The 13,724-nt window shown below is 46.7% G+C and overlaps 1 protein-coding gene across 2 annotated transcripts in view; it reads right to left on the bottom strand.

Annotated features, from left to right (window-relative positions):
* Positions 1 to 3,808: 3,808 nt before the first annotated feature.
* Positions 3,809 to 13,724, bottom strand: part of ITGA2B (integrin subunit alpha 2b) — a 327,605-nt gene continuing 317,689 nt past the window's right edge. The window contains exon 30 of one of the 2 annotated variants that reach the window (XM_069237913.1): positions 3,809 to 4,711. In XM_069237913.1, the coding sequence (XP_069094014.1) occupies positions 4,643 to 4,711 (69 nt within the window). In that variant the 3' untranslated portion in view covers positions 3,809 to 4,642. The remainder of the gene's footprint in view (positions 4,712 to 13,724) is intronic. The other variant, XM_069237914.1, reaches the window with a different exon arrangement.

Below are 13,724 nucleotides of genomic sequence, written 5' to 3' on the forward strand. Positions count from 1 at the left end.
CCTGGCACTGATTTTGCCACCACTGAAGTCGGAGGTCGCAAAGACAGTGCCAGGGGTAGCCCGGGGGTCACAGCTGCTACCCCCTGGGACTCCGAAATGACGTCCATGTTTTTAACCCTTTACGCTGCATTATGCCTGCACCAGGCATAATGTATGCAAATGGGGTGTTCCCCCGTTAGGGGGTCCGAAAAAAAAGTGCGCCATATTTTTGCCACTTTTAACGCCTGCTCAGAGCAGTCATTAAAAGGAGACACACCATTGTTTACAGTGGGCCTCAATGGGCTCTGCAGGATTAGTGTCAACATTTTTACTGCAAAATTTCCTGCAAAATTCCGAACTAGCGTCAATAATTTTCACGCTAGTTCCCTAACTACAGCCATGGTGCACCGTATCTTAGATACAGCACACACATGGTGGCGTTAGGGATGCGCTAAGGGGGCGCAAGAATGCTTTTCTTAAATCAGGCCCTTTGTCTCTCTACTAGCCACCACATGCCGCAGGCCTTCGACTCTTAGAGGTGTTGATGGGGTGGGCATGACATGTGTGGCCTGATGGGACTTATCGACTTTCTTCAGTAGCGAAATCCCATAGTTTCCGCTCTTGTCTGGTATTCATCAGTGCCGGATTAAACCCTAGGGGCCCTTAGGCAGTCGAAATTTCGGGGCCCCTTTCACAAAATATCTCCTAATACATTTTTAATTTTACCAACCAGCAATTTTTATAAACCAATTTTATTACACAAAACTAAACATTACCCGTACATAGTTTGCACCGAATTGTTTTTACAAACTGACAGCTGACAGAAGATGAGCTTTTAAGAGACAAACTTTTATGTGAATCTGATGTCTATGTTTTATGTACTTTCAGTTGTTAATGGGTACATTACATCAATACAGTATTTTCTCTACAGAGTCTTTAATGTAAAGTTTTTGTTTGTTTGAGTTGATTCATTTTTTTCAATCTTTCCAAAACAAGTTAAGAAAGCTTGTAATTTTTTTTCAAGATCATTATTTTGATCAGTTATCGCGGGGCCCCTAAAAGGAGTGGGGCCCATAGGCCGGTGCATACTTTGTCTAGCTGGTAATCCGGCACTGCTATTCATAACCCTTTACTTCACCCACCATTAGACTCTGCCACTGGAAGGCTTTCATCCGTGGTTTTGGGAGACTTCTTTCCCAATGGGGACTCCCTGTCTCTTCAATGTCAGAAGGAAAGAGGAGGCAATACCCACTTAGCTATTCTGTACTAGTGACAATTGCATTCAGAAGCAGAAGCTGTGTTTTCAAACTTTTCCCAAGCCCCCGAAAAGAGCTCTTGGTCCTCCTTAAGTGCAATCAGCGAGCACACACTGGCAAGTCTATCTCCTTATATTCACAGACTATGACTGGTAGAACCTATGTCCTTCGAAAGTTTGAAAAGTTTGGGAAAGAGACCTTGGAACTCCGCTATCAGACAAATCATGGGCATATTGTTGTGCTCAAGACCAACATATAACACTCACCTGCAAACATACATTAATAATTCTTGCTTCTCTATTACTCTCTCTGGAAGGAATGGCCAAGCGTACCTGGCCAAGCGTACCTGTAAACACTGCAGCCAGCTGCACATGGTCTTTATGGAAAAACGTGCACTGGATTCTGGATATGACATACTGTAAAGATCAGCTACAAAAATATGCAGAGGGACTGCATCCCAGATCACGACTCAAAGAATTTATGGGGCTCTCTCCGCTCTTACTTACTTACAAAGTGACCATCACACGCGTGAGGGGCTCACCGCATTGTTTCCATAGTTGTATCAAAGATCCCACACGCATAATTATGTTATGACAGTCTGGGGAGCACCTGTATTTTTTCACATCTAATCCAGGCCTGAGTGCTTATAACTGTGTATCGACATGTTTATTGAATTCCGTGGATAGTGTGAACACAATTGTATTTTATTGAATACTTATTAAAAATGTAAAAAAAGATACGAGTCAAATAACTTTTTCTATTTTTTTCAGGGCAAAAGGGGTTTGCCAGCCTCAGATAAGAAAAGTGGGTGTTGGGGAATGCTCGCTGTTGTCAAGGTTTCTATAGGTCAACGCAACAAATTAAAATAAATTAATACAACGACCTAACATAACAAACTAAGAAATGAAGCCAATACAGCAACCCGCATGTACATGTGTGGTATTTCCTCTTCCTCCTCTTCCACGTGCTTGAATCAACATCTGCCAGAGACAGCTGAAGACACAAGTGTACCAGTTCCTTGATGCAGCGAAGCTTCAATTAGGCTAGATGCTCATTTTAAAATGCTCCATAGTACAAGTCTCCTAACGTCGAAGCGGTGTCTCGCCTTATAAGAAATCTTTTTAGTTCTTCTTTGCTGAATCCTACAGTATTCAAAATCATGTGATTCCTGTGCTGGACACGTGTGGGTCCCGCTCTGATTGTCCCGTTGTCAGAGTTCCACTTCTTTACTATGCTCAGGGTTCTGAGTCAGTACGAGTCTCAGTTCTCTAACCACAATAAGGACAAAATCGAGGAGATGAGTTCGGAACACCTTGTTCATGGCCAGGCAATATGAGCTCACATATTCTAGCAATGTGGGCTGGGTATGGAGTTTTCTTTCTGTACAGCAGGGGCATTCTTACATATATTTACTGATATTCCTTGAATGATGGTCCCGGGAAGGAAAATCAGTGACCTGGGCAAGCTCCCGGGTGGAGGCTCTTGGGGCTCTGTGGTAAACCCGATACTCACTTTACCTCTTACCTGGATGAGGGAGCTCGAGTTCAGCAGGCCAGGAGCTATGTCAGTGTGCGGCAGAGCTCTCACTTCATTGAACCCTCAGTGATACCCTTGGACTGCTCACACAGGTTTTGAGAAGCGCACTGGATTCCCGTAGGGCAACCAATAATCTAGTTTATTTGCTCATTGAGCTACTGGTTTATGGCCATCATGTATTTCACTGCAGTTCATTTCGGCTAAATTACTTATACGGGGCTGTAGTCAGTTTCCTGGTGATTGTCACTCGGAACTGCATTAATGCCCTTTTACTTGGGATTGCTGGAATTCCAGTTTGATATATTCCTGAGTGAACAAAAAAATAAAATTTTAATGTTGGACTTCCTGTGCTCTGGAAGAGTGGCCTGGTTTGCCTTCATACATAAACACATTTTCTAAAATTGGTGCTAGATATTCAGATGAACTCAAAATGTTTTAGTGCAGAAGATAAAGGAGCAGATATCACATTATAGTGATCTGCACCCCATGAAGTCAAGTGGGCGATGGCTCATGTGCATTTCGTATCAAGTGGAATTGCAGCCTCTCTCTAGAATGTGCTACTCTTTGGGAGGTTCCCACATTTCTTACAATTCTGGAAAATCTCCTACAAATTTCTAATTGACCGATTTGCTTCCAGATATTCTCTTGCCTACAGATGTGGTTCATATGTTCATAATAGTTTCTTTAGTGCAGAGTGAATTTCATGTTCACGATCTGAATTTTAAAATCGAAATTATATTATTTCTGTTTGATTAACCTGAGCGCTGTACCCCACTCTTTTTGCACATGCACCTCTAGTTTTCTTCTTGGGTTACTTCTCAAGAAAAAAACACAGACGAGCAGAACTTGCCTGTACTAGCACCTTCTCTCTGAAATGTATACCCTCTCAGGCTAAGGTCAATGTATTCGCCATGAAGAACTAACATCTCCAGGTGATGTCCCTCCCACTCTATAGCATCCTGTTTACCAAGTGCCAAGAGGCCTTTGGTGTGAATGTGCATTCAAAAAACGATGTAAACAAAAACAGTGAAAGTGTCTGATGGTCAATAGGTAATATTTATATGACACTACCAGGAAAACACAGTGAATGAGCTTTTGCTAAAAGTAGTTATCATACACAGCAACTGATAGTCATCATGAAATACAAAGTGCATGAGCTACGGTCAAGAAAACTATAAACAGTGACTGATGACCATCTGGAAACATACAGTGAATGGGCTATGGCCAACAGTGAACAGCACTGTATTGATAAACAGGAAATACATGAGTGAGCTAAGTCCAAGAGTAGAAATATTACAGTAACTGATGGCCAACAGGAACTACCTACTCAACGAGTGAGGTGTGACCAAGAGCAGATATCACACACAGTGACTTATTGCCCTGGCACTGAGTAAGCTATAGACAGCATTGGATATCAGGATTTCATAGAGTTACTAATGGCCAACAGGGAATACACAGTGAGTGAGCTATGGCAAAGTGTATGTACTTATACAGCACAAGAGCAAATGATGGACAAAATGGGAACACAATGAGTGAGCTGCTGCCAAGAGGGCATGCTTCTTCACAGGGAACAAGGCTGATGCCAAAAGGGGAAACACATGGAGTGAGCTATGGCAAAAAGTGAATGTCATATAAGCAAAAGGGAATACATAGTAAGTAAGCGGTAGACAAGAGAGAATATTTAAACACTTTTAGTGTGTACAAGAGAAATACACTAGTATATGTGTCTGACCCATGTGGGTCTGGGGGTGCCTCAGCAGATGTGCCTAAAGATGTCTTAACGCATGTGTCTGAAGGCGCCCATATCAAGTATGGGCGGGGTTCATAGCACATTTATCATAGTGTGACTCCAAATGTTTAACAGAGGGTGTTCAGTTCTGTGGGTCGTACAATTCATCTTCGTCGTCTGTTGGGGGCCTGGTCCTCTGAAAAAATCCGATCTGCAAGGAAGAAAACAGACTCATTGGTAATAAATGTTGAATCAAACATCAAGCCACAAAATGTGATAGGTGATTGCCTACATTTTCTTGGGACTTAGCTCGTATTTGGTATGCAGCTCTACACTTGCTCTAAATCACCAAATATGCTGGTAAGAAGCTCAGTGAGTAAAATACTTTATGCTGAATTCTTCATGGTGCCTGCAGCTCGCATGCTCCAAGCCTTGCAGTGCTGCCTCGACTCTTTATCATTTTGGGTTCAACAACTGAGTACTATTAAAGTGGGTAATAGCAGCAACTATTATTTATAGTGCTGCAAAACAGAGTACCTGTGATATTAGAAACCAGTGAATATTAAGAATAAATATTTCATGACCTGTTTGATATGCCAATGTTCTTGAAACACAGATCACACCTAGTCTCAGGATGGGACAGAGATCAAAAAGATTCTCTTGAAAATTTATCACCATCAGCTGAGCTCCTTGTTGCACTAAGGAAGCACACTGAGCATGCTCAGACCACTCTTGGAAGATTTCGGGGAGTTCTACATTCAATCATCTCTTTTTTAAAATAGAGCTGACATTTTAACTGACATTGTTGTTGCACTCAGCACTTTATTCATGTCCAGTACTACAAGTCACCTTTTGCAACTGCTAACTGAAGGTCTCCTGGTGCTGCTTAAAGGAGGAGCATCGAGGTTTCTTTCTTCATTCAAAATCTCTTGCTGCATGCTATTGGCTGACGCTTGACCCCACCTGCTTTTGCCACCACTAATTGAAGTATAACATTGTGCGTGCGACAATGTGAAGCAACAGCGACACATCAGCACACAAAAGTGCATCATAGACGTGTTGACAGAAGGGTGAGGGATAGGACTTCTGAAGTTTCATAGTGTTTGATTTTTGGGTGAGTAAAACCTATTTTCTTGAAACATTGTTGTGGTCATAGAAAGTAAGGCAAACTTTGTCATTACATTTAAATGAATGCTTAAATGCAGCTGCAGTATCCTATTAAATTCCTTCTGGAAGCTTAGGTCTTAAGGACTGAGTTGAGTCAGGACTCTCAATGGCTGATACATCAATTCTGTTTCTCGAGACGACACGGCAAACAGCAATTTGTGTAAATCCAAACTCCTTCCGCTTTGTCGCCTTCTGACAACTCATACTGTATGGTTCATGTGAGACAGCAGAGAGAAACCAGTGTGAACAAAGAAAGAATAAATGTGTGGAAAGAGGGGTATTTTGGTCAATCATTGGCAACATCAATATGTCTCACCTATGGGAGAGCTATTGCCATTGCCAATGTGTTTTAGCCATGTTGTACACCAGCGTGGCTGCTGTTCAGCATGGCTAAAAGTTAGTGGCATAGCGTAGAGTAGCACTGAGTGGAGTGACATAGAGTATCATGGCTTGGCAGTGGGTGGAGTGTTGTGGAGTGGAGTGATATAGAGTGGCATAGAGTTGCGTGGAGGGGCCTAGAGTGGACAGGCGTAGAGTGGAAGGACAGAGTGGAGTAGAGTGCCATAGCATAGAGTGGAGTAGAATGTCAGAGTGGAGGGGTTCAGAGTGCAGGAGTGTAGAGTGGAGTAGAGTGTCAGAGAAGAGTGGCATAGAGTGGAGTAGAGTGGAGTGGCAGAGAGTGGAATAGAGTAGTGTAGAGTGGAATAAAGTGTCAGAATGGAGTGGCATAGAGAGGAGTAGAGTGTAGTAGAGAGGTGTGGCAAAGAGTAAAGTGTTTTAGAGTGTCATCGAGTGTCGTAAAGTGGAGGGTCGTAGAGTGTTGTGGAGTAGAGTGGCATCGAGTAGAGTTTGTACAGAGTACAGTATCAGAGTGTTGTGGCATCGAGTGGCATGGCATAGATTGGAGGGGCATAGGGTGGAGGGGTGTAGAGTGCAGTCGAGTGGAGTAGAATAGAGTCTTGTGGAGAGGAGTGTCGTAGAGTGGAGTGGCACAGCGTGGAGTTTAGTGTCATAGACTGGAGTGACGCAGAGTGGAGGGGTGTAGAGTGGAGTGGTGTAGAGTGATATAGCATAAAGTGGAGTAAACTGTAGTAGAGTGGAGTGCTGTAGAGTGGAGTGGCATAGTGTAGAATGGAGTAAAGTCTCAGAGTGGAGTGGCGTAGCATAGAGTAAAGTGGCTTAAAGTGTGGCAGAGTGGAGTGGCACGAGTGACATAGACTGTCATAGAGCAGAGCTGCGTAGAGTGGAAAAGAGTGGCCCACAGTTTTGTAGAGCGTCCTACAGTGTCACAAAGTGTCAAAGTGGAGTGTCATAGGATGGAGTGACGTAGAGTGGTGTAGAGTGGCCTAGAATGAAGTGGCGTAGAGTGGAGTGGCGTAGAGTGGTGCAGACTGGAGTAGCATGATATAGATTCGAGTGGTGTAGAGAGTTGTAGAGAGGAATGGAGTAGAGTGTCATAGAGTAGAGAGTCATGGAGTAGAGTGGAGTTGTATGGAATGGAGCAGAGAGGCCTAGGATGAAGTGGCATAGATTGGTGAGAGTGGCATAGAGTGGAGTAGCAGAAAGTGTCGTAGAATGGAGTAGAGTGGCGTAGAATGGAGAGGAGAGGAGTGGAGTGGTACAGCATTGCTAAGAGTGGAGTGGCAAAGAATAGAGTGGCATAGTGTTGAGTGACGTGGAGTAGGGTAGAGTGGCATAGACTTGAATGGAGTGTCATGGAGTGATGTAGAGTGCTGTGAAGTGGAGTGTTGTGAAGTGGAGTGGTGTACAGTGGCGTAAAGTGGAGTGGCGTAGCATAGATGGGAGTACATTGTCGTAGAGTGGAGTGATGTAGAGTGGAATAGAGTGTAGTTGTGTAGAGTAGCATATGCATGGTTTGTTAGCGTACTGTCTTACAGACAAAAAGTTTTCAATTGAAATGACCATTACATTTTTGTGCATAAACATACAGGTTTACTGATAAAACTATACAACATGCAAGTAATAATAATAATGTGTGGAAATGGCATCATCTATTGTATTGATTTGTTTGGTCATATTAAAATATTTCATTACACCACACTTCTGAAATACGAAAAACGTGCTTCATTAGTACTTTCCTCATTCTGATATACTCTGAAGTAGTTGCACATTTAGTTTACAGACATTGAAATGTTATTGTGTGCTAAAATAAAACCTGTCACTTTAAAGTCAGAGAAAGAAACGTAACCCAAGCTCCCTCAGAAGACGGGGTCCAACATTTGACCTCTGTCTTTGAATGCACAGCAATTGTGACAAGATAAAAACAAAAGTTAAAGGGCTATTTACAGAAAACGAGCACTCCTGGAAGAATACAGTAAACAGGATGTGCTCCACTGGAGGGACAAAGACATACTGGACAGCCTAAAACAAATAAACCCAGCAAACAGAGAGCAAGCAAATGTCTGTTACAAACAAAAAAAGCCAATGACAAGCAATGAGCAGAATGCATCCCTAGGGAAGCTTTCTGAAGGTCCACAAGAAGTTTTTACAAACCAGACAATTGTGCTACCTGGTTGGCTATAACCTAAAAAGCAAGGAACAGGTGAAAGGAAGTGCACACTGCCCCACTGGAGGATCTATGTACATGCATATCACATAATATCACATGTAGTGTCAGTGGGGCCTCTGCAGCAAAGATACATCCCCATTCTCTCACCCTTTCTTGGTGGAGCAACCTAGTTTTTATGTTATTTATTTAGGTTCTTCATCTACTGCGAGAAGATCTTTTCAGGAGTCAACTCATAGAGTAAGTGATGCCAACATGCTGTTGACCCGTGGAGCAAAATATTTAACATAGAGGAGCTGCAGTGCTCTACTGCAACACCTGGTCAACCCTTCCCCCAGATCTATAGGGCCAGAGGAAGTTCAGTGCCATTTTCATGTAGTCCTTGGTGCTGGTATGAGTTATTAAAAAAAAAACCCTTGTGAGATACAGCAGATACAGTTAATTCCCCAGGGCCATTCACAATTTCCCAAGAAATACCCACAAAGGTTAAAAAGGTAGACAACCCTTCATTGCAATTGTAGGAGATATTTACAGCGTTGCCAAAAAATAGCTCCAGTCCCTGTTGCAGGTCAAAAAAAGAGATAGTGGGGTTAATAGTGGTGGTTTGTGGCAGGGAAAAGGGGGGGGCGTCGCGGCACCTGGTGGGGAATAAAATAAAAAAAATAATATATTTTTAAAAAGTTACCGTAATTCCGGGCCACGCTGCTCCGCTCCCCCGCCGTCAACTGTAGGAACAGGCTCCCAGCCTGCCCTGCAGCAATCCTGATGCTGCTTAGAGCACCCCTCCAGGGTGGATTGGGAGCATGTGCCTGCTCTATCCAGCCCAGTAACACAGTGCCGGGCTGGATAGAGCACACTGCACATGTGCGTTTGGCCGTCCTGAGTCGGCCAGCCAAACACAAATGTGCTCTGAGGGGCGTACACAGTGCACTCCCCTCAGTTTGCGTCACAGTCCATGGCCCGCCCCATTTAATACAAAACGATAATAAACATGGTTTATTATTGTTTGGTATTAAAGGGTTTGTAGCTGCTGCTGCTGGCGGGGGGACGCTTCTCCGTCCTAGAGGATCCGCCCCAGGGGGGTTAAGAAGGAGTTTTTTTTCTTTTAGGACTTGGGAGATTAAGTGATTTGCCCAGGATCACAAGATTCAAGCTGACACTGGGAATCCTTGTTTTCATCCTATTTTTCTCTCTTGGAAACTTGGTCTCACAGAGAGACCTATGCAAAAGCATGCTCCCCTCCACCCCACCAAGCCCTGAAAGACACTGGGAGCGACAACACCTGGTCCCCAGCAAGGCCCCTGCTTACTCACCCCCCCACCAAGGCCTACAAGACATGGGGGATGACAACACCTGGCCTCCAACGAGGCCCTTGCATACTTCCTCCTCCTCCCCCACCATGTCCTGAATGTAGTGGCCTGGTAGGGAGGGGTCAAGGGAAAAACACTGCTGCTGGGCTGCGTCGCACAGGAGGGTATTGAGGTGTGACTGGCCAGAGGTCCAGAGCAACACAAAGCCCCCAGCCTGGCTTAGGTAGGTGTGGAGGGGTGGCTGGTGTGAAGATGGCCCAACGCCCACATCACCTGCCCCCCAGGAGGCTGTTATTCTCTCCATGTCCTCGCCCCAGTTTGACAGCACAGCAGGGGAGTGGGACACTACTTCTGAGAGTCTGTGCCATCCTCACTGGGCCAAGCTAAAGTCTGCTAGGGCCAGAACAGTACTGTCCTAGTGCCACTGTAAGCCCCTGCCCTCTGAGTGTCTGCCTGCCCATGATGCTACCCCACATTACAGTGACTTGGCGGGGCCTAGAAAACAGTGAGGATCTGTGGGCTGGTAGCCTGAAGCCCTTAAAAAAGTGGCCCACAGGTGACCCTGAAGCACCGGCCCATTGGCCAATGCCCGACTGCCCGCCTTCCAAATACCGCCTTGTGCAGCACCGCTTTTTAGTTGAAATGTTTAGTTGTATTCAGTGATTGAACTTGTGGGTGTTGGAATGAGTATGTACTGCTCTTATTTTCGTATTTATCGTGTAAATAAATGTTAGGGACCTGTGATTTCATAGCAGTTGATGTTTTCAGCACCACCGAAGCAGACCCTACTCTAGTGTTGCCTAAGAACAAAATGAGAAAAACATAGTGCACAATACTTTGGATAAAATGTGAAAAAAGCATACAGAACAGGCACATGATGTAATGATTGGTCTCACTTTTTTGAATGTGTATGTGTTAATTTCATATATTTTTTAAGCCTCAGTTCAATTTACATAATGTTAAATATCAGCTTCTGTAAAATAACATATTGATGCGCATGAAAACAAAAGCAACAAGATTCCAACCTTAGAAAGGAAGATGGGTCTGTGCAATCAATCTTTTATCACCATAGTGATGAGACTGTCCACTAACCTCGGGGATCTCCCTAATTAAATGTGCCTTTAACTTCACATGTAATTTCTTTCTCCCCCAACCGCCACTCATGGCCTTCGCCACTCCTTTCAATCAATCAATCAATCAATCAATTTGTTGAGCACGCTACTGACCCTTGAAGAGTCTCAAGGCGCTGGGCAGGGGGGTGGTACTGCTCAAAGAGCAAGGTCTTGAGGCGCTTCCTGAAGGTCAGGAGGTCCTGGGTCTTACGTAGGTTGGCGGGGAGGGAGTTCCAGGTTTTGGCAGCGAGGTGGGAGAAGGATCTGCCGCCGGTTGTGGTACGGTCAATGCGGAGGACTGTTGCGAGTGCTAGGTAGGCAGAGCGGAGCTGGCGTGTCGGGTTGTGGAAGTTAAGTCTATCGTTGCGGTAGGCCGGTCCGGTGTCGTGGAGCGCTTTGTGAGCGTGGATTACGATTTTGAAGACGATCCCTTTGTTGACGGGTAGCCAGTGGAGGTCCCTGAGGTGGGCAGAGATGTGTTTGTGGCGAGGAAGGTTGAGGATGAGACATGCTGGGGCATTCTGGATGCGCTGGAGTTTTTTCTGGAGCTTGGCCGTTGTTCCCGCATAGAGTGCATTGCCGTAGTCCAGTCTGCTGCTAACGAGGGCGTGGGTGACTGTTCTTCTGGTTTCCAAGGGAATCCACCTGAAGGTCTTGCGGAGCATTCGAAGGGTGTTGAAGCATGAGGACAAGATGCTGTTGACTTGCTGGGTCATTGCGAGTGAAGAGATTAGTATGGAGCCGAGGTTGCGTGTGCGGGTGGTGGGCGTTGGAGGCGACCCCAGGGTGGCCGGCCACCAGGAGTCGTCTCATGCTGACTTGTTAGGGCCGAAGATGATGATCTCGGTCTTTTCTGAATTCAGCTTGAGGTGGCTTACTGTCATCCAGTTGGCGATAGCGAGGAGTCCGGTGTGGAGGTTGTTCTTGGCGGTTGCGGGGCTCCTCGTGAGGGAGAGGATGAGCTGAGTGTTGTCTGCGTAGGAGATGATATTGAGGCCGTGGGATCGGACGATGTTGGCGAGCGGACCCATGTAGATATTGAAGAGGGTGGGGTTGAGTGAGGATCCCTGGGGGACTCCGCAGATGGTCTTGGTGGCCTTTGACCGGAACACGGGGAGGCAAACTCTTTGTGTTCTTTCGGAGAGGAAGGAGTTGAGCCAGTCCAGGGCTCTGTGGTGAATTCCGGTGTTGAAGATGCGTGTGCAAAGGGTTTGGTGACATACGGTGTTGAAGGCTGCGGAGAGGTCGAGGAGGATGAGGGCAACGGTTTCATCTTTGTCAAGCCTGGTCGTGATGTTGTCGGTGCAGGCGATGAGGGCAGTCTCGGTGCTGTGGTTTCTGCGGAATCCAGACTGGGAGATGTCGAGTAGGCTATTGTCCTACAGGAAGTGGGAAAGTTGGTTGTTGACTATCTTCTCTATGTCCTTCGTGGGGAAGGGAAGTAGGGAGATAGGTCGGTAGTTTTTGAGGTCTTCGGGGTTGGCTTTGGGCCTTTTGAGCAAGGCGTTGACTTTGGCGTGTTTGCAGCTTTCCGGAAAAATGGCGGTCTCGAAGGAGCTGTTGATGATGGTCTGGAGCTGGGGAGCCATGATTTGGCTGGCCTTACTGAAGACGTGGTGAGGGCAGGGGTCTGCGGGAGAGCCAGAGTGGATGGTGCTCATGGTTTTGGTGGTTTCCTCATCGTTGGTGGGGGTCCAGGCAGTCAGTACGTTGGTGCAGCTGGGTGCGATGAGGTCGACCATGTCAATGATGGTGGTGGTGGACGGTGTTGCGAAGCTTCCATGTATGTCTGTGATCTTGTGGTGGAAGAAGATGGAGAGGGAGTCGCAGAGGTCTTGTGAGTGGGGAGGGTCGGTGGAGCAGGACTTGGGGTTGGTGAGTTCCTTGATGATGTTGAATAGCTCCTTGCTGTTGTGTGCGTTGTTGTCAATCCATTCTTGGTAGAAAGATCTTCTGGTGGTCCGAATGAGCTGGTGGTGTTTGCGCATGGCTGATTTGAGGGCGGTGAAGTTGCTCTCTGATTGTTCTTGGCGCCAGGTTTTCTCAGCTTTCCGGCATTCTCGTTTGGAGACTTGAAGGTCTGTGGTGAGCCAGGGAGCTTTCTTGTTGACGCAGGTGTTGCTGGTTTTCTAGAGTGGAGCAATGGTGTTGGCGCAGTCGTCGAGCCATTGTTTGAGGTTGAGGGCGGCAGTGTTGGGGTCGCTGGTTTTGGGTGGTAGGGATTGGGCGAGGTTGGAGACCAATTGTTCCGTGGAGATCTTGTTCCACTTGCAGTGAGGGATCGGATGCTGTTGGTGGTGGGTGGTGGGCTTCAGGAAGGAAAAATGAACGCAATAGTGGTCGGTCCAATGGAGTTCGGTGGTGTGAGTGAAGGTGATGTGGCTGCTGGAGGAGAACATAGCGTCGAGTGTGTGCCCAGCTGAGTGGGTGGGCGAGGTGAACAGTTGCTTGAGGCTGAGGTTGGCGAGGTTGTCCAGTAGGGCAGCAGAGTTGCAGTCGCTGGTGTTCTCCAGGTGGAAATTTAGGTCGCCGAGGAGCAGGTAGTCCGTGGAGGCGAGGGCGTGGCAGCTGATTGTGTCGGCGATGGCGTCGCAGAATTGGGGGTGGAGGCCTGGTGGTCTGTAGATGAGGGCTCCTCTCAGGGTGGTGTTGGCGTTGATGTGTATCTGAAAGTGCAGGTGTTCGGCGGCATCCAGGGCGTCGGTAGAGATCCTGATGGGGCTTCTGTGGACTATGGCGATTCCTCCTCCTGGTTTGTTGATACGGTCTCTTCGGGTGATCTTGTAGCCCTCAGGGATGACTATGGCAATGTCTGGTTCTGATGAGGGGTTCATCCATGTTTCGGGTGAGGAAGGTGATGTCAGGGGAGGCTGACGTGAGTAGGCCCCAGAGCTCGATGGCGTGCTTTTGGATGGAGGGGGTGTTGAGGAGGATGCACCTGAGATGGTTGGGGTGTCTGGCGTTGTTGTGGTGCTTGGTGGCTTGATTGCAGGTGAAGCGGCACGAGCGGCAGGCAAAGGGTCTGTGGGTGTGCCTGGGGAGGCCTGGACGCAGGCGGTGGGGCAGCTGGTGTTGAGCGTGAGGAGCTCTGCGGTGGTGTAGTGGCGT

The sequence above is a fragment of the Pleurodeles waltl genome, chromosome 6 (genome assembly GCF_031143425.1).
Source record: "Pleurodeles waltl isolate 20211129_DDA chromosome 6, aPleWal1.hap1.20221129, whole genome shotgun sequence".
Lineage (NCBI taxonomy): Eukaryota > Metazoa > Chordata > Amphibia > Caudata > Salamandridae > Pleurodeles > Pleurodeles waltl.